This window comes from Hylobates moloch, unplaced genomic scaffold (genome assembly GCF_009828535.3).
Source record: "Hylobates moloch isolate HMO894 unplaced genomic scaffold, HMol_V3 SCAFFOLD_9, whole genome shotgun sequence".
Lineage (NCBI taxonomy): Eukaryota > Metazoa > Chordata > Mammalia > Primates > Hylobatidae > Hylobates > Hylobates moloch.
The window spans coordinates 10987249-11007044 of NW_026652284.1; the positions used below are offsets into that span (position 1 = coordinate 10987249).

General features: G+C 58.6%; 1 protein-coding gene across 1 annotated transcript in view; it reads left to right on the forward strand.

The window, feature by feature from the left end:
* DISP3 (dispatched RND transporter family member 3) overlaps positions 1–19024 on the forward strand; it is a 57083-nt gene extending 38059 nt beyond the window's left edge. The window contains exons 7-21 of the mRNA XM_032758915.2: positions 98–237; positions 1991–2139; positions 2355–2516; positions 3325–3486; positions 6096–6209; positions 7167–7303; positions 8617–8801; positions 11476–11606; positions 11707–11879; positions 12815–12941; positions 13449–13594; positions 15742–15901; positions 16376–16489; positions 16902–17068; positions 17800–19024. Of these exons, the coding sequence (XP_032614806.1) occupies positions 98–237; positions 1991–2139; positions 2355–2516; positions 3325–3486; positions 6096–6209; positions 7167–7303; positions 8617–8801; positions 11476–11606; positions 11707–11879; positions 12815–12941; positions 13449–13594; positions 15742–15901; positions 16376–16489; positions 16902–17068; positions 17800–18162 (2430 nt within the window). The 3' untranslated portion in view covers positions 18163–19024. The remainder of the gene's footprint in view (positions 1–97; positions 238–1990; positions 2140–2354; positions 2517–3324; positions 3487–6095; positions 6210–7166; positions 7304–8616; positions 8802–11475; positions 11607–11706; positions 11880–12814; positions 12942–13448; positions 13595–15741; positions 15902–16375; positions 16490–16901; positions 17069–17799) is intronic.
* The last annotated feature ends 772 nt before the right edge of the window (positions 19025–19796 follow it).

Consider the following 19796-nt stretch of genomic DNA (forward strand, 5'->3'; position numbering starts at 1 on the left):
CTGGGGTCCTGAATGTCTCTTGCTGCAGGGGGGCACCCAGGCCCCCTGACTGCAGGTCCAACCAGTCCCACATCCCTCTCTTCCTTTCCATCACCAGATCCCAGCCGTCCATGACTTTGGCCTGTTCATGTCTCTCATCGTGTCCTGCTGCTGGCTGGCCGTGCTTGTCACCATGCCTGCAGCCCTGGGCCTCTGGAGCCTCTACCTGGCACCGCTGGAGAGCTCCTGCCAGACCAGGTAAGTCGGGTGGGGCCTCTACCCACAGCAGGGTATCCACAACAGGCCTCTGTGAGCCACTCAGTGTACCAGCCTCTCTTCCAAAAGCCTTCTGTATGCCCAGTCCTTTGCTAGGCAGGGAACAGGGAAGGAGAAGATGCTTCCATCCAATAACTGCAATTTGGGATCACCAGTGTCAACAGGAAGTGAGCAAAGCACTTTTGTCCAACATCTTATGACATCACCGTTCACTTCCCAAAGGACCCTGGGAGCTGGGTTCTCTTGCTGTGCCCATTTTATAGATAGAAAACAATGACTCAGGGAGGTTGGGCAGCTTTTTCAAGGTCACCTATTTAGTAGGCAGTAGAGCCTGGATTTAAACCCAAGAACTCTGCCTCCAGATCCCACGCTTTTAGCCACCATGTTAAGTGTCCTCAGGTTCTTGTCTTTAGATGTAGTGAGACGTGTGCAGAGTTGAACGGGTCAGTGCAGAGTTGCTGCTGGAGGTTTAGGGGGAAAGACCTTGTGGGCCTGGTGGTTGGGAAGATGGAGGGGGATGGTGGTGGAGTTGAATCAGGCCTGGGTGGCTGCCTGGGGTGGGGAGGATGGAGCATCTCTGGGCTTGGAACAGGGCCCACTCATTGTGATAAAGGCCTTGGTCAGTCGTGTTCAGGGACCCATGACAATGTCCGCTTGCCCATAGCGAGCCCCGGAGGGGCTGGAGGGAGAGAAGGGCCCAGCGAGGAGCTTAGACTTGGGCCTCAGATGGACTCCTCAGCTCTCCCCACTCACATCCTCTCCCTTCAGGACTCCTCTGTGGTGGTGCGGGCTGGCACTGCACACAGGTGCCCTGGAGGAGGCACTGTTCTGTGTACCATGGGTGCTCAGATTTGACTGTTTTCCATGGCAGTTTCATGACATAGAAGCAGGATCATGGGGAAAGGGCACCTTTTTCTGATCTCTACAGAGATGCCAAATAAGCCCCACCTCCGCCCCCCCGCCTGGGGCTGTCTGCCCAGTGGTCCTATTGGGCACAGTCATCTTCCCAGTCAGTCAGATGTGGGCTCCAAGCCCAGCCTCCTCCCTTGGCAGCCGTGGAACCCTGGGCAGGTGACTTCACCTCTGCATCTCAGTTTCCTTTTCTATGAAATGGTTGTGACGTCAGCAGCACTGTGATACGTGGGTTCATCTGTGTGTGAGTCCCATGAGGATTAAGTGAGATAATCCACGCAGGGCTCCCAGCTCGCAGCTGGCACGTGGCAGTGGTATTAGCCACATACACAGCGCTTGTATCAGCCATGAGGATTATTCTGGTGCCCGGTCCCTAGGGTGGGCTGTGTCTCTCATGTGTTCACTCCAGCTGAGACCTCGGCCACGAAGCTACACCCTCAGCCCAGCCCTGCTCCCTCCTCCTGGCTCCCCTGAGTATTAAGTTGGTGGCAGAGCTCCTGGGCCACACAGCAGCAGAGGAATGAGTCCCCTGATTTGATCACCTTAGTGCCCGGGCCACTATGTGTTGTCATCCCCTCTTCCTGGGTAATGTTTGCTGTCACCATTTGTCTCTCTGGAGGAAGACTGGCACCTGAGGGCACTGGGGTAGATGGTACTAGAAGGAAACCAGGTGACCAGCTCCCAGAAGCCTGGGGTGCCCATTCTGTGTGTGACGTCAGCAGCACTGTGATACCTGGGTTCATCTGATCCTCAGGGCCCTGCCCCACCCTCCCTGGGTACCCAGGACCCTCTGGCTCACCCCTGTCCCCTACTGTCTCCACAGCTGCCACCAGAATTGTGGCCGCAAGAGCTCCCTGCACTTCCCCGGAGACGTGTTTGCGGCTCCCGAGCAGGTTGGAGGCAGCCCCGCCCAGGGCCCCATACCCTACCTGGATGATGACATCCCCTTGCTGGAGGTCGAGGAAGAGCCAGGTGAGAGCTGGCACAGGCCTGCCCTGCTGACCCCAGCGAGACCCAGCACTGCCTCTGCCAGGGGAGTAACGCTTGACAAGTTGGTCCTGAGGCTGGGGGCTGGACAAGATGGCCTGCGGGCTTCCTCACCAGGCATCGGGGCTTCCCCGGAAGCGAGCGTGGACCACAGTGGGCTTTGACTCAGGCTCTGACGGGCCACTGCTCTGCCCTGGCAGTGTCACTGGAGCTGGGAGATGTGTCCCTGGTGTCTGTGTCCCCTGAGGGTCTGCAGCCAGCCTCCAACACGGGCAGCCGCGGCCACCTCATTGTGCAGCTGCAGGAGCTGCTGCACCACTGGGTCCTGTGGTCAGCCGTCAAGAGCCGCTGGGTGATCGTGGGTAAGTGGGCCCTCCGGCCCTGCCCCCTGTCTCACAGCTCCACCCCCAAAACACACAGGAACTGGGAGCCCACCCCCTCTTGCAGATGCCCCAGGGTCAGAGGCCTGGGCTGGGGTCTCTCCCTCTCTGACCCCCCCTCCTTCCTGTGCAGAATGAAGTTGGGCATGGCGGCTGTTGCTCATTGGCCCCTGCTGTGTGCCAGCCACTCACGCTGGGCAGTATAGCACAGAGCATGCCACGCATGGGCCCTGGAGTTAGACCCACTTGAGTCTGAGTCCCAGTTTGGCCGTGTCCTAGCTGTGTGAATTGGGCTGTTCCAGTCCGTTAGCACTCAGTTCCTATTCTGTAATTGAGGATGAGAACGGTGGCTAGGAAGGCAGCTGTAAGTGGAGAGTATGTATAAAGACCTCAGCCCAGCACGTGGCATGTGGTAAGTGCTCAGTGAATGTTAAGTGCTATTAAAATTGTCATCTTCAACAGTATTTCAGAGTTGTGTGAGGATCAAGTAGTGCACCAGCCCTTCATAAACTATGAGGTGCTCCGAGGTGGTGGCTGCCTCTTGTCCAGGAGTATTAGATTATAGCTTATAGTCCAACCCCACAGGACACCACAAAGCAACTGATCCCTGGCCCTGTAGGACCATCCCCAGCAAGCTTTGCCCACAGGCTGGCATGCAGGGCCTTCCCCCACGCCCTTAGGACACCCGCCCCCCAACAACCAGGGCAGCTATCTCCCGGCACTTTGGAGCCCCGCTGGGAATGGACCAGCTGCACCCAGCCCCGCCTGGTGTAGCGCCCTTTCCTCACAGGGCTGTTCGTCTCCATCCTCATCTTGTCCCTGGTGTTCGCCAGCCGGCTCCGCCCCGCCAGCCGGGCCCCGCTACTTTTCCGGCCTGATACCAACATCCAGGTGCTGCTGGACCTCAAGTACAACCTGAGTGCCGAGGGCATCTCCTGCATCACCTGTTCAGGTGAGGCTTCCAGCCAGGCCGTCCCTGGCCCACTCAGGTGTCCAGGTCCCAAAGGCTATTGGTCTGAGATGTAGGATCCAGGGTCCCCATCAATGCCTGACCTCAGGCAAATCCCACTCCCTTCTGAGCCCCCATGTTCCCACAGTTCATTCAACAGATGCCTGCTGGGTGCTGGCTCTGGGGAGGTACTGTGGGAAGGAGGCATAGGCTTCCCAAGCTCAGGGAGTTCACATTTCAGCTCTAGGGACTGGTCACTGTAATAGTAGATCTGAGCTTTGGTGGAGGAAGAATAGGGTGTCTTAGAGGCCCACATCATGGAAGGCTTCCTGGAGGAAGTAACGTCTAGGCCAGAACTCACAAGAATGGGGAGGAGTTAGCCAGGCTGGGACGGGAGAGGAGGAAAGAAGAGGGGTTAACCAGGTGGGGAGGGGAGAGGAGGGAAAGGGTGGGGTTAGCCAGGCTGGGAGGGGAGGGGAGAGGAGGAAAGAAGAGGGGTTAACCAGGTGGGGAAGGGAGAGGAGGGAAAGGGTGGGGTTAGCCAGGCTGGGAGGGGAGAGGAGAGAAGAGGAGGAGTTAGCCAGGTGAGGAGGGGAGAGAGGGAAGGAGCCGGGTTAGCCAGGCTGGGAGGGGAGAGGAAGGAAGGGGTTAGCCAGGCAGGGAGGGGAGAGGAGGGAGGAGTCTAGGCAGAGGAGAGCACCAGAGGTAGGAAAGACCAATGCCACGTTTGAGAGAGGCAGTTGCAGGAGCTAAGGCTGGCCCAGTGGACTGGGATAGGGCAGGTGGGCTGAAGTGAGGGGTCTGGATTTTATTCTGATTGTCACTGGAAACTAGTCACGTGGTTTAAGTGGAGAAGCGGGGTGAGGGAATCTCCCAGGTGCTGTGTGGAGGTGGATTGGGGCACTGGGGTGGAAGCTAGCTGGGAGGCTGAGAGTTTGTGGCTCTGGGACCAGCGTGCTGACGGCAGCGATGGTGGAGTCAAGAGGTTTTTAGGAGGTGGTTTCCATAGGACTTGGTGACGGAGTGGGAGTCAGGAATGAGCCAGGAGGGAAGATAGAGATGGCTCCTTGATTTTGAGGTAGCTGGCCCAGGCCGCATTTTACAGAGAGGGAGCAGGTGAAGTCAACCCAAGGTCATCTGACTTTGCCCGGGTAGTTAGAAACCAAATGAGAAGACACCTGGGTGAGTGCTTCCAGCTCACAGGAGCAGATCTGCTGGTGCTGTAATTGCCTTTATTTAATTAGGGCGGTGCTGAGATTAACCTGGCCTTCTCCTTGGTAATGGCAGCCAAATGTGTGATAATCCACTGCAGCTCCGAGAGGCACCAGAAGAGCCCCTCGCACTTCGGAGCCAGCCCTGGCCACGTCCCCAGCTCCTCTCCCCCACTGCCAGGACGTGGCATTGCTCCCCATCATCACCGCCGCCACAGGCCTCCTGCCCACCCAAAGGACCTGCTCCCCTTCCACAGATGGACAAACCCCGAAGCTCCCTGACAACATCTGGGGCCAGGACCCAGCCAGGACCCCAGCCAGAGCCCAGCCAGAGCCTAGCCAGGACCCCAGCCAGAGCCCAGCCAGGACCCCAGCCAGGACCCCAGCCAGAGCCGAGCCAGGACCCCAGCCAGGACCCCATCCAGAGCCCAGCCAGGACCCAGCCAGAGCCCAGCCAGGACCCCAGCCAGAGCCCAGCCAGGACCCAGCCAGAGCCTAGCCAGGACCCAGCCAGAGCCCAGCCAGGACCCAGCCAGAGCCCAGCCAGGACCCAGCCAGAGCCCAGCCAGGACCCAGCCAGAGCCCAGCCAGGACCCAGCCAGAGCCCAGCCCCTACTCCCTGTGCCGCTTCCTCTGGAAACTGCCTCTTGGAGGGACCCCTTCAGAGTACAGCAGAGTGCTTCGGCTTTACAAAGGGCAGGTGAGGCCAGTACCCAACGGGGCTGCGAGTCCCTCCCTGGACAGGTCACTTCACCTCTGCTTTCCACTCCATCAGGTGGGGTTCATGGGAACAGCCTCAGGATGGCTGTGAGGATTAAAACTTTGAAGGTGTAGTTCTCTCATTTCTAATTTAAAAAACCCAAAGGAAGGGCTAACACACAACGCTTGAGGCAAAACGGGAATATATGTCTCCCACCATGTCTGCCAGCTGATGACCTTGGGTCACTCTAACAGTCACTCCTGTTAATTGGATGCAGAGGAGGTGATGTCCCACCCCCGAGGGAAGTGTGGCATCATCTCCACCCGACAGAGGTGGCAAAGTGGCACAGAGAGGGTGAGCAGGGGGCAGAGTGGCACAGAGGGCGAGCAGGCGGCAGAGTGGCGCAGAGACGGCGAGCAGGGGGCAGAGTGGCACAGAGAGGGCAAGCAGGGAGCATTTCAGTGTTTTCCTCTGGGCAGGCTGATGGTGCCTTTCTCTGGGCCTAAAATTCCTATAAATTCGGTATTTGATTTTTTAAAAGTTCTTCCTAGTTTCTTTCTGACCCCTGACACCCACCCCCTCCGGTCCCTGGGCCCCAGTTCCTGAGACTGTCTCAGATCCCAGCCTCTTCCCTCTGCCCATCGGGCCCAGACCAGGATGTCCTGCTGTCCTGCTGTCCTTGACATGGCATTGGGGGGCAGGTCTGTTCCAGGAGAAGCCCCACAGCCTGCAGAACAACATCCGGACGTCCCTCGAGAAGAAGAGGCGAGGCTCAGGGGTCCCCTGGGCCAGCCGGCCTGAGGCCACCCTGCAGGGTAAGCACTGGGGGTGGAGGGTGGGGAAATCCTCCCTGGTGCTAGGGCTGAGGGCCCTGTAAGGAGAGCAGATAAAATTCCTTCTGGATTCTCTTCGAAGAAGGAGAATATGTGTTCCTGGTCACGGCAGAGGAGCTGGGGCTGGGGGTTGAATTTGGGGCCCTCACCTGCCATCCCGCCAGGACAGTAGGCCCCCGCAACACCCTGGCCTGTGGTGCTCCCCAAGCCCTCCCCGTGCACCAAAGCCATCCTGAGTGTCCAGGGGCAGAGGCGGGCATCCCGGGCCCTGAACACTGGCTTATCCCTGCTGGAGTCTCCCTCAGAGGTGGGTGCTGGGACAAGTGTACTGGGGGAATGAATGCCCCATCAGGCAGCTCTGTCTGTCCCTGTCACCCTGTGGCACTGTTGCCACCTCTGTCCTACCACTGTCACTCCCAGCACCAGCCCTGTACCATCACTGGCACACCTTCACCAGGATGCCCTCCATCACTGTCACCTCCGCTATCTGGGCCACCCCATCCAGTGCCCACCACCTCCCCCACCATCCCTCCTACCCCATCCCTGTGCCCATCCCTGCCACCGCATCCCAGTGACTGCCACCTCCCCCACCATCCCTGCCACCCCATCCCTGTGCCCACTATCTCCCCCACCATCCCTGTCACCCCGTCCCTTTGCCCACTATCTCCCCCACCATCCCTGCCACCCCATCCCTGTGCCCACTATCTCCCTCACCACCTCCCCCACCATCCCTGCCACCCCATCCTGTGCCCACCACCTCCCCCACTATTATTGCCATGGACCTGGTCCAGTAGAGAGGGGCACAGCCAGCATTTTGAGATGAGCCCGAGGCCAGGACTGAGCTCATTAGTTGACAGAGCTGAGGGTGGGCTGCTCCAGGGTCAGGAGTAGCCAGTCAAGGTCAAGTCCACCCCTGTTTCATCCCTTATTTGTCCGTAGATTTCCCAGGCACCGTGTATGTCTCTAAAGTGAAGAGTCAAGGCCACCCCGCTGTCTACAGGCTCTCCCTCAATGCCAGCCTGGCTGCTCCTTGGCAGGCTGTGTCGCCTGAGGATGGAGAGGTGCCCTCCTTCCAGGTGAGCCTGGGCTGTCGTGAAGTGAGCCGCCACCACTGGGGGTGGTGGGGGGCTCTCAGGGCCACACTGGTGGGCACCGGCCACATAGGGAGGGAGAAGCAGCTTTGAGGATGAAGACCCCCCTCCCGTAAACCAGCCATGTCTGTGACAGGGACCTGCTGAGTGATAGCATGGGCTTCTGAGTCACCCGGGCCTGGATTCAAATCCTGGCTCTGCCATTTATTAACTGTGTGTCTTTGGGCAGATTACTTACTCTCTGAGCCTCAGTTTCCTCATCTGTGCCATGGGGATGCGACAAGCACCAGCCAGCATTGTTGGAGGTGTGCGAGGTGAGGCCTGTGCCGTGCAGAACGCCTGGGTGCAGTCCCTCCTCAGGCAGTGGCAGCCAGGAATCTTGCTGTCCTTGGTAGCTGCTCCAGCGCTGCAGAAGGGAGTCCCCGAGCCCAGACTTGAGTTTTCCCCTTCATGGGAGTCATTTGTGTTTCTTTTCTTTTTCTTTTTTTTGGGGGTGGGGGGAGGACAGGGGCTTGCTCTGTCACCCAGGCTGGAGTGCAGTGGCGTGATCATAGCTCACTGCAGCCTCGACCTCCTGGGCTCAAGCGATCCTCTCTCATCAGCCTCCTGAGTAGCTGCAACCACAGGCACACACCACCACGCCTTTTTTGTAGAGACAGGGTCTCTCTGTGTTGCCCAGGCTCGTTTGTGTTTCTTTAACGTGGTACACACCCTCCATGGTGACAGGAACACGTGCCAATTCGTTTGTTCAGGATGTATATTTCCATTTGGAAGATGAGGTCTCTGAGGCTTTTCCTGCCTCTAAGCTTCTGCATATGCTTTTCCCGCTGCCTGAAAAGCTTTTCCTTCAGCTTCGTGCGTGGCTGACTCCTTGGTGCTCGTTCAGGTCTCAACACGTCTGTCGGGCCCCACAGAGCCCTGCCCCGGCGCCTTTCTCGCCTTGCCCTCCTCTCCCTGCCATTTATCCTGTCTTATCTTCCTTATTCTTGGAAGCCATCATCATTGCCAGCTCCATGAGGTCAGGGACCATGCCCCTTAGAGCCTGGCACAGTGCCTGCCATGGGACAGACACTCAGTGAATGATAAGAAACGAGGCTCAGAGAGGGAGGAAGGGATTTGCCCAAGTGCTGAACTCAAACCCAGGCCTCCCAAGCCTCTACCCAGGGCTCTGTCCCCGACTCCAAGGACTGGGACAGGGTGAACTATGCTGAGGAGGGAGGGGACGGAGCCTGAGGCTGGCCCAGGCCAAGGCAGCCCCCCCGAGTCACGTGTCTTGTCTCTGTCAACCCACTGCTTAGGTGTATAGAGCGCCTTTTGGTAACTTCACCAAGAAGCTGACCGCTTGTATGTCTACAGTAGGGCTGCTCCAGGCGGTGAGCCCCTCTCGCAAGTGGATGCTGACGACCTTGGCCTGTGATGCCAAGCGGGGCTGGAAGTTTGACTTCAGCTTCTACGTGGCCACCAAGGAGCAGCAGCACACCCGGTAACAGAGCCTGGCAGACAAGCTGGTGCCCATCAGCCCAGCTGCTTCTTTGCCCTTTTCTCTCTTTTCTCTCTCTTTTCACATGATGGATGCCAGCAGGCCCCCTCACTTTTTTTTTCTTACTCTGTTGCCCAGGCTGGAGTGCAGTGGCACAATCTTGGCTCACTGTAACCTCTGCCTCCCAGGTTCAAGTGATTCTCCTGCCTCATCCTCTTGAGTAGCTGGGATTACAGGCATGCACCACCACTGGGACCTGCTTAATTTTTGTATTTTTAGTAGAGATGGGGTTTTGCCATGTTGGCCAGGCTGGTCTCAAACTCCTGAGCTCAGGTGATTCACCTGCCTTGGCCTCCCAAAGTGCTGGGATTACAGGCGTGAGCCACTGCACCCAGCCCTGAGGGATGCCAGCAGACCCCTTTAAGAAACTGCTGGCCAGGTGCAGTGGCTCATGCCTGTAATCCCACCTCGGGAAGCCGAGGTGGGCGGATCACGAGGTCAGCCAATCGAGACCATCCTGGCTAACACGGTAAAACCCCTTCTCTACTAAAAATATAAAAAATTAGCCAGGCATGGTGGCATGCACCTGTAGTCCCAGCTGCTCAGGAGGCTGAGGCAGGAGAATCACTTGAACCCAGAGGCAGAGGTTGCAGTGAGCCAAGATCACGCCTCTGCATTCCAGCCTGGGTGTCAGAGTGAGACTCCATCTAAAAAAAAAACAAAAAGAAAAAAAGAAACTGCAGTCCATTTCCACCTACTTGCTCAGATGGGTCTCTGCCCAGGGCTGGGGAGTGGAGAACATTGGCAAAGATGATGGGCCCGGGAGCTGCTCCCCACCTCGATAGCTCCTCAGGGGTTGCAGTGGCCACCTGGCTGTCCCTCTGGCATACCAGGCCCCTTTCCATCTCAGGCCCTTTGTGTTTGCTGTTCTCTCTGCCTAGAATGCTTTCCCCAGCTCCTCAAGTGCCAGACAACTTCTCAAGATTCAAGTCCCTGTCCAAAAGTCACTTCTTGGGAGAGGCTGTCCCTCTCCAACTGCCACATCCAGCCTATCTCCATACGTCACCCACTGCTCTCCTGGCCCCATTGCCACCTGCCACCATGCTGACCTACAGTGTTACCTGTCTTCCCACAGAAGCACACAGGCATCCTGTGGTAGCACCTTGGCCGTCTCATTTGGTGCCGCCTCCCCAGCACCTGTCACGGTGTCTGGCATAGTAGGTACAAATAAGTACTTGCTGAATGAATGAGTACACTCCACACTTCCTTGACAAGGCACTCACCCACACTCTAAATATATCATTAATTCCGAAAATGTTTGTTTAATGCCCCTGCCCCTTCTGCTGGAAGGAGAGCAAGGGGAGGGCCCCTGTTGTATTCATTTGCCACAGGCCAAGTCCCTGCTAGCACCCAGTGTGAAGTCGGGTCCCCACTACATGCCAAGTCAGAGGCTGCATTCTGTGCTCTCGGGGTCTCCACACCATCCAGGGGCACCTTTGCTGGGGTTTCATTCCCCATGTTGTAAACACAGCCCTGCATCCATTTATCTGTGGAGGCCATATTAGCCAAAGGTCTCCTCTCTCTGCTGTTAACTGATTTAACAAACTGTGGGCTTCAACTGTGCTGGCACTGTGCTAGGGATATGGTAGTGACAAAGACAGATGTGACTCTCGCCCTTGGGCCATCTAGCGGGAGACAGGCCGCTAACAAGTAAACAGCAATATCATTACAAACTATGATACGTGCTCTGAAAGAAATAGCCCCACTGTCATTGTAGTGGAGAACAGTGGTGCAAGGCCATGCTCGGTGACACACAGGGACTGTGGTCTCTGACGGGGCTTGGTGACACACAGGGACTGTGGTCTCTGACAGAACTCGGTGATACACAGGGACTGTGGTCTCCGATGGGGCTCGGTGACACATGGAGACTGGTCTCTGACGGGTCTAGCTTTGGAGTGTCAAACACCCACAGGAGCCTGAACTCTGCGTGGGGCTGAGGGCTGCAGCTTGGAGGCCAGGGAATGGCAGGACAGCACCCACTGGGTCCTTTCCAGCCTGGGACCCTGACTTGGGGGTGGGGGCCCCTCTGCCTGTCCTCCCCTGAGCCCCAGGCTGGGCTCACTCTGCACAGACACGTTAGTGGACAGGGGTCAGGCAGGTTGCCTGGATGAGCTGGAAACATTCTAGAAAGAACTTTGAGCTGCACTGGGTCTAGTGGTTAGCCAGCTGTTGACCCTGGAGCCCTTCCTTCCTATAGAATCTAGAGACTCCCTAACTGTTGGGGTTGAGGCAAGGCAGGGGGCTTCTGAGCGAGGACCGCTAGGGTTGGCCCTGGGGTCTCTCCTGAACCCTCGTACCCCCGGGGGCAGTTTGAAAGCTGCTGGTCTTCTCCACCCTTCATGACTCCTATGGGGAGACTGAGGCCCAGAGGGGCAGGGCCTTTACTAGGTTCCCATAATCAGCCTCGGCAGGGGTGGGGCTAGAACAGCCTCCAGACCCTCAGCCCAAGGCACTTCCCCCAGCTCTCAACCTGAGAACAAATCCTTATGTGAGGGCAGAGCCCAAGTCCAGACCCCATGACACCCCAGCCCCAGTCCCAACCCTGGCCCGCTGGCCTCACCTCCCCTGACTCCTCCTGGCCTTTCCGGCCTCAGCCCGGCCTCCATTGCCTCCACAGGAAGCTGTACTTCGCCCAGTCCCACAAGCCCCCCTTCCACGGGCGTGTGTGCATGGCACCCCCTGGCTGCCTGCTCAGCTCCAGCCCTGATGGGCCTACCAAAGGCTTCTTCTTCGTGCCTAGTGAGAAAGGTACGGCAGGGGCACACACGTGGGGACCTCAGGAGCTGAGACCTCGGGGCTCAGGAGCTGGATCCCGCCTTCCCTTACAGCTGTGACTCCCTGTTCGCAGTGCCCAAGGCCCGTCTTTCAGCCACCTTCGGCTTCAACCCCTGCGTGAACACGGGCTGCGGGAAGCCGGCGGTGCGGCCACTAGTGGATACTGGGGCCATGGTCTTCGTGGTCTTTGGCATTATTGGCGTCAACCGCACTCGGCAGGTGGACAACCACGTCATTGGAGACCCGGTACGGGCGTGCGTCGGGCAGATGCCAAGGGCCCCAGCTGCAGCAGTCTTGCACATGAGCACCTGTCCAGGGAACCACGTCCAGCTCCTCACACCCCCTCTTGGCTCCTCAAGCCCAGACAACCTCGATGGGCTCCTGGGGGTCTGATTTTTCTTGAGGACTCAACGGCGTTGACCTCTTAGACTCACCCAGGAATCTGGATTTAGGGCCCAAGCTGGATGCCCGTGAGGGACTGGAATGGAGAGAGGGCAATCCAGGTGGACACTTCCTTGCCCTCCTTCTTGCCCTCCCCCTTCCTCTGAGCTCAGCCGTGGCTTTCTCCCCTCTGAGGCCTCCCTCCCTCACGTGCACTCCTGTCCAATGTGGGGCTCTTCCGTTTTTGAAAGCACTCGTTGAGCTGGGACTGTTCTGGGCATGTAGTGGGTGCTAAGGGGCATGTAGAGGAAGGACAGGTGGGTGTCCCTTGCCTTTATTAGTCACAGCCCAGCGGGGTACACGGGAATGGCAGCCATGGAGTATGTCGGGGACAAGGTGGAGTCGGAGGAGATCTGTGTGCTCAGTCCACACTGGGCATCTGCAGGCACTCGGAGCAGGGGCTGGGGGACCAGGCAGGTCCTTCAGGACAGTGAGGATGTGGCTGTCCGGGAGGGTGGGGAGAAAAGCAAGAAGTCCAGGCGAGAAGGTGGTGGGGGAAGGGGAGGAGGTGAGACAGAGGGTCCTGTGTGGCGTGGGCAGTGATGGGAGCAGAAGATGCTGGCGGGGGCAGGGCAGAGGGTTAGGGTGGAGCAGTGGGTGAGCAGTTGCAGGCTGCCAACATGAGGGTGACAGGTAGCAGGAAGCTGCTGGAGGTTCTTCCCCAGGGTGGGGGTGAGCACCCAGGACTGAGTCCCCGTCTCACTGAGCGGCCCGGGCCGCCTTGTGTCTCCTTGGGAAAGGGTAGTGTTATCTACGACAGCAGCTTTGACCTCTTCAAGGAAATTGGGCACCTGTGTCGCCTCTGCAAGGCCATCGCAGCCAACTCTGAGCTGGTGAAGCCGGGCGGGGCCCAGTGCCTGCCTTCAGGTGCGTGGGGTGTGGGGAGCTGGTTCCTCCAAGGGAGGATGGACTGACTGGAGAGGCACAGAGGCCGTGGTCCAAGGTAGACAGCCCGAAGGACACAGTGTCTGGCATGTGGGGGTCTTGTGCAGATGTGTATCTGTGCCGAGCGTGTCCACACCAGGGTGGGGTGTGTGCCGGCAGTCGAGGGTTTCTGGATGTGTGTGAACAGGACTGGTGCAGAGGTGCACGTGTGTGGGATGTGGGGCACATCTGCAGGAGTAGCTTTTCCAAAATTAGGGGGGGTCCACAGCCAATGTGGGTGAGGTCACCCCCGGGGTGTCCCTGGGAGGGGCCCTCATGTCATGTTCCACCCCGATGGCAAATGCATGTTGTAGGTTTCCCAATGCCGTTGCCAATGGTTACAAGCACTCTAAGCCTCAGAGGTATGTGAGTGCGTGGGCACAGGTGTGATGCAGGGGGACAGGCTCTTCCAGGGCCACCACCCACTCCCTTTCTTGCCTCTCCCCGCAGGCTACAGCATCTCCTCCTTCCTGCAGATGTTGCACCCTGAGTGCAAGGAGCTGCCCGAGCCCAACCTGCTCCCGGGGCAGCTGTCCCACGGGGCAGTGGGCGTCAGGGAGGGCCGCGTGCAGTGGATCTCCATGGCTTTTGAGTCGGTGAGCCCAGGCAGCCTCGCTGGGTGCCATGCTGCGTACTTGCCCTGGGTGTGCCACCTCTGATCCCAGCCCTCTTCGCAGATCTTGGGGGGGAGATGCTGAGGCCCAGAGAGGTGGAGTGACTTGCCTGAGGTCACACAGTTAGTGGGTGTCAGTGTCGAGTGTGAAACCAGGCCGCCTGACTGCAGAGCTCTGCCCTTTCTTCCCCATGGGCAGCCTGCCAGTTCCCTTCCACCCACCCTTCCCCTTCCCTCCCCCTCCACCAACCGGGGATCCACGGCATTTTTTAGTCTCTGGTCTGTAGGGGCCGGTGGAAGTCCAGGATGCCCCCCTCTGCCACTGCGGGAGGCCAGGTTGGGGCCCCAGACCCTGGCAGCCTCCCTCAGGGTAGCCAGGAGTCCGGCCATCCCCTGTACCTCCCTGCTGCCTCTGTCACCCCTGGACGCTTGCTAGGCTCTGCCCAAGGAGGCATAGACACACGTGTGCACATACCCACACATGCACACACGCCTGACCTGGGCACTGTGGGGACTCTCGGCCCTGGCATGTAGCTCTCCCAAGCTTGGCAAGTCCGTCCCTGCTGCCTCCAGTGCAGAGACCTGGGCTCAGTCCTTGCTGGGATCCCGGTGTGCTCTGTGTCCCTGAGCAAGTTACTCATCCCCTCTGGCCTCATCTGTAGAAGAGGGTTCAAGATCCCTGTGCCCCTCTGGCAGGTGTGGATATAAGAACACATGGGAAAGTCTGGGGACTAAGAATCAATGTGACAGCTTAACTGGGGAGGTGATTCTCCTCTGGTCCCACACCCTGACTTCCTTCCCACTATTTATTTGTGTTACTCATTGGACAAGCAACGAAACCAGCCACCAGCCAGGAGGGCCTCAGAGCCCTCAGCGAGCCCCCAGGCAAATGCAGACACCAGTTCAAAGCCCCAGATGGGTCTTTTTTAGGTTATTTTTTTTTGCTGTGGTAAAATGTACATAAGGTAAAATTGACCATCTTAACCAGGTTTTTTTGTTTGTTTGTTTGAGTCAGAGTCTCACTCTGTCACCCAGGCTGGAGTGCAGTGGCACGATCTTGGCTCACTGCAACCTCCACCTCCCGGGTTCAAGCAGTTCTCCCACCTCAGCCTCCCTAGTAGCTGGGACTACAGGTGCACACCATCACGCCTAGCTAATTTTTTTAATTTTTATTTTTTGGTAGAGATGGGGTTTCACCATATTGGCCAGGCGGGTCTCGAACTCCTGACCTCAGGTGATCCGCCCACCTTGGCCTCCCAAAGTGCGGGGATTACAGGCGTGAGCCACTGTGCCTAGCCGGTGACTGGTTCATTTTACTCAGTGCGAGGTTCACCGTGTTGCAGCAAGTGTCAGAACTCACCTCCCTCTGCAGGCTGAAGCCCCAGGCAGTTCCAGGGAGAAGAGAAGTCCCCACTCAGGCTCACCACACGGCAAGGCGCCCACTTCCAAGCTGACCCCACCAGCACTCAGACACACGTGCACACACGCGCACACACACACAGACCTACTGTGAACTGGCTTGTGCTCGGCAAGAGCAAAATTGATGAGCAGATACCTTAAGAATCTTCTAGAGCAGGGCGAGTGCCTATTTCTCTCATTCATCATCCATGAGCACCCCTCGGGGCTGGGCACTGTGGACCAGCCAGCCTGCTCCTGCCCTTGCAATTCACAGTCCCACCTGCCAGGGCCAGGCAGGTTGCCAGGCAGTGACAAGAGCAGGGGAAGCACTGAGGGTTTGGAGACACTAAGGGGGCCTACCTTGGGGCATCAAGGAAGGCTTCCTGGAGGAGATGGAACCCCAGAAAGCCCTGAAGGATGAGCAGGAACTGGCTGAGCAGGCAGAGGGAACAGCATGCACTCTGGGTGGACAGGAGAGCGTGGGGGGCCCTGGGAGCTGAAGGGGGTTCTGGTGGGCAGGGACTGTGGTTGCATGTGGACCAGTGCTGCTGTCACAATCACATGATGCCTCCAGAAGCTGGTGGGGACTCATTTTGGATTGAATCGTTGTTCATACCCTCCCCAACACACGCAACACTCCATTGGTGGCCGCAGAACAGACCAGCCATGCCTGGGAAGGGCGGGTGGGCCACAGCCCCTGCCTGTCTCACCAGCTCACGTCTCTCCCCACAGACCACGTACAAGGGCAAATCCTCCTTCCAGACCTACTCGGACTACCTGCGCTGGGAGAGCTTCCTCCAGCAGCAGCTGCAGGCCTTCCCCGAGGGCTCAGCCCTGCGCCGGGGCTTCCAGACCTGCGAGCACTGGAAGCAGATCTTCATGGAAATCGTAGGCAAGTGGCAGCCTCGCCCCTCCACCCTGGACAGGCAGAAGGCAGAGGGACCTGGGGCCGGGAGGGCACAGAGCAGCCTATCTGAGTCACACTCTCCATCCTGGCCAAGAGCCCTGGGGAAACCGGGTGGCACGATGGCCGGGACACTGATCGGAAGCTGGAGTTTGGGTCCTTTCCTGTCGGGGGCATCTGGCCACATTCTCTGATCTGGACTTTGGCCACCTAAAAAGTAACAGTCATGACCATGATGGCAGCTGCCAGTTACCAGCCCCTCCTAGGTGCCTAGGCTCCGGGCTGGGGGCCGGACCTGTGTTCTCTTCAACTCCAAACAAGGCCGGTAGGGTAGGTCCTGTTATGACCCCATTTTACAGACTGGGAATTGGAGTCTCAGAGAGGTCAAGGGCTCACCCCAGCAGCACAGCTTGCTGCGACCGCCCAAAGAGCAGTGCACTGAGGCCCTGTCCTCCCTTGCAGGGGTGCAGAGCGCCCTGTGTGGCCTGGTGCTATCCCTGCTCATCTGCGTGGCCGCGGTGGCCGTGTTCACCACCCACATCCTGCTCCTGCTGCCCGTGCTCCTCAGCATCTTGGGTACGTGGGCGAGGGGCTGGCGGGCACCCGGCCGGTAGGGACGGGAACAGGCAGTCTCCCTGGTGGGCTCCAGGTAGCAAGTTTCTCTGAACCCTTCACTGTCACATCTCCTCGGTGGAGGCTTCCCCCACCCCCACCCCAGGTCACAAGATCTGCCAGGTGCCGTCTGGGACAGTGGCTCATAGGACTGTCTCTCCTGCATGTCTGTGCTTCCGAGCAGAGCTGGGGTACCCAGGTAGTAGCCCTCAGCTTAGTGATGTGTTGCTGCACCTGTACCCTCCCTCGGGGGTCCCCTCAGTGTGCCTTGTCTCTCCTGTCACCTGAGGGTGGGGGCTGGACTCCAGACCTCCCTGTTCCCCTGAGGCCTCCAGGGCGGGGGTTCCGAGCTGCCTCCCCTGCTGTCTCCTCGTAGGCATCGTGTGCCTGGTGGTGACCATTATGTACTGGAGTGGCTGGGAGATGGGCGCCGTGGAAGCCATCTCCCTGTCCATCCTCGTTGGCTCCTCCGTGGATTACTGCGTCCACCTGGTCGAGGGCTACCTGCTGGCTGGGGAGAACCTGCCCCCCCACCAGGCTGAGGTGCGCACCCTGCCCGCCTTACCCACCTCCCACCGCGTTGGTTCTTCTCCCACCTGGGTGCAGCTGAGGGACCCTCAAGGGCAGCTGAACATCCCAGCACCAGGACCCCCATGCAGGCTGTGTTCTAGAAACTAAGGTTTCCCGAAGCTGATCCCCAAGCCCTGGGACGCAAGTTCTAAGGTCCACACCTGCCAGCCTCAGGCTCCCCAAGTGAGCAATGAGAGGGTTGGACGCAGGATTCCAAGGGGACCCTTGTGCTTCACGCTGCCCCAAGTCCACGGCTCATTCTCCTTCCAGCCACGACCCAGAGGCCACAAGTCTGCTCCGGCCCCTAGCGGCTTGGTGAGGACATGTTCACATACTCAGTGCCAAAACCAGCTCTGGCCTAGTAACGATTTTTTTCTTTAGTTTGGAATTGCGTTGGTGTGAAAACATTCACAAATATGTAAAAATCAAATCAGTTACACATTTAACTGCCTGTGGTCAAAGGAACAAAATAAGTTCCAAGCAGGGCTCCCATTTATGAGGACCCACTGTGCAGACCCTCGCGTCCTGTTGCCATAGAAACACCCACCTGCTGCCTACCCTCCCAACACTGGGAGGCCGCTTGCAGCTCTCATCCCAGTAACAGAGCAGGAACCTGGCCTGGGGCGGGGGTGCGCGATTCCCCAGGTGCTGGCCAGAGGGGTCCCGCAGTCAGGCTGGGCTCCCAGCTCTCCTCTTGCCCCCAGGACGCCCGAACGCAGCGCCAGTGGCGTACGCTGGAGGCCGTGCGGCACGTGGGCGTGGCCATCGTCTCCAGTGCCCTCACCACGGTCATCGCCACAGTGCCCCTCTTCTTCTGCATCATCGCCCCATTTGCCAAGTTTGGCAAGATCGTGGCACTCAACACGGGCGTGTCCATCCTCTACACGCTGACCGTCAGCACCGCCCTGCTGGGCATCATGGCGCCCGGTTCTTTCACTCGGACCCGGACTTCCTTCCTCAAGGCCCTGGGTGCCGTGCTGCTGGCAGCGGCCCTGGGGCTGGGTGCCTGCCTCGTGCTCCTGCGGAGCGGCTATAAGATTCCCCTGCCCGCAGGGGCCTCCCTATAGCCCGGGACGGGCTCTGGACACTTGCACCTTTGGTCCCATGGGTGGGGGACAGGAGCTGCTTCCCAGCTCCGCTCCAACTAGCTGTTTCCCCAGGCCTGGGCCCAGGGCGCCCTGCGGGCCAGCGTGGAGGCTGACACCCACACAGATGGTGTGGACCACGCTGCCTTTGCGGAGCTGGGAGTTGGAGACAGCTGCCACCCCACAGGCCGGGCTACTGGCAGCCACACTCGGCTTTTTGCCCAGCCAAGAGACCAGCCCTCCTCCCATGCCTGGTCACCATGGGGGTCAGGTTATTTTTGTAAGGGGTCTCCCTCTCACACTGCCTCAGTGCTCACAACCTTCCAGTGTGGATGTTACAGGGTGGCCCCCATTCTACCGATGTGAAAACTGAGGCGCCAGGACACAGTGGCTGCCCTGTCGCTGGATCAGTAGCAGAGCCAGAGCTGCCTCCGAGCTCCATGCTACCCTCGGGAATCATACAGGAAGAGCACAGTGGATCCGGGGTGGGGGCCTCTCACCCCCTACCCCCGCCCCCCCGCAACCCTCCCCTTCAGCTTTACGGCGGCCAGTGCTGAATGGCTCTGTGGCCCTCCCTGGGCCTTTTGGTCCTGGCCAGAGAAGACAGAGGGACCCGGCTTGGGCTTCTGCATGTCCTACCCCTGACCCCAGTCTCAAGGGGCCCCTCAAAGGCCCTCTCTGGGGGCTCTGGGGATCAGCACAGCTTTCCTCATGGATCTAAGCCCCCGTCTTTCCCAGCTGACTCTGAGTGGATGTTTTGGGGTATGGCCCCCATGAGGAGGAGCTGCCGTGCCTGCCACCTGCTCATGGCAGAAGGTTCCTATTAAAATGACATAGGATTGCAGACTGCTGCTGTTAATATGAGCATTTTAAGTACCGCTGTCTCTACGGCATTTCTAAAGTTGAAGTGACCTTGCACGCTGCCCAGCCTGAGCCTGGCGCAAAGGCTGGGGTTGGCGCCAGAGGGAGAGGTGGGTGGGCTGGAGAGTGGCCGACTCCCCTGGAACAGGTCACAGGGCGCTCTAGGGGAGGTGGGCTTCAAGAGATGCTTCTCTCTTTAAGGGGTCCAACTGGCTCCACAGGGGGCGTTTTGAGGATGCCTTTGGTGTGCCGAGTATTGTGCTGGGCACTGAGCTCTTTCCCTGGGGACAGACATCATTGCCACCGGGCTTTATGAGCGTGGACTCGGATTGAGCTGGAATGACTCCCTGAGGGTGGGAAAGACATCAAAGGGGGTTTCCAGGCCAGCCCTCCTGGCCTTCTGTAAATATTAACTGGGGGCCTGGGGATGCAAGACAGACGTATGCCATTGTGTCCTCCACTTAGCAAGTGTTTGTTGAGGGACCGTCAGACCTTGGCCCACCATGCATAGTGAAGAAAGACATCAAACAAGCAATGAGTGAGCCTAGCAGGAGGCACTGACTGTGCCAGAGTCTCTCCTCAGAGTTTGTGTCCGTGTCCTGGAGCTGCCATGAAAAAGCTCCATGCACTGTGTGACTTCCACAACAGAAGTCTATTCTCACAGTTCCGGAGACTGGATGTCCAAAAGCAAGGTGTTGGCAGCGTTGGTTCCTCCTGCAGGCTTTCAGGGAGTCTGTCTCCTGCTTTTCTGGCTT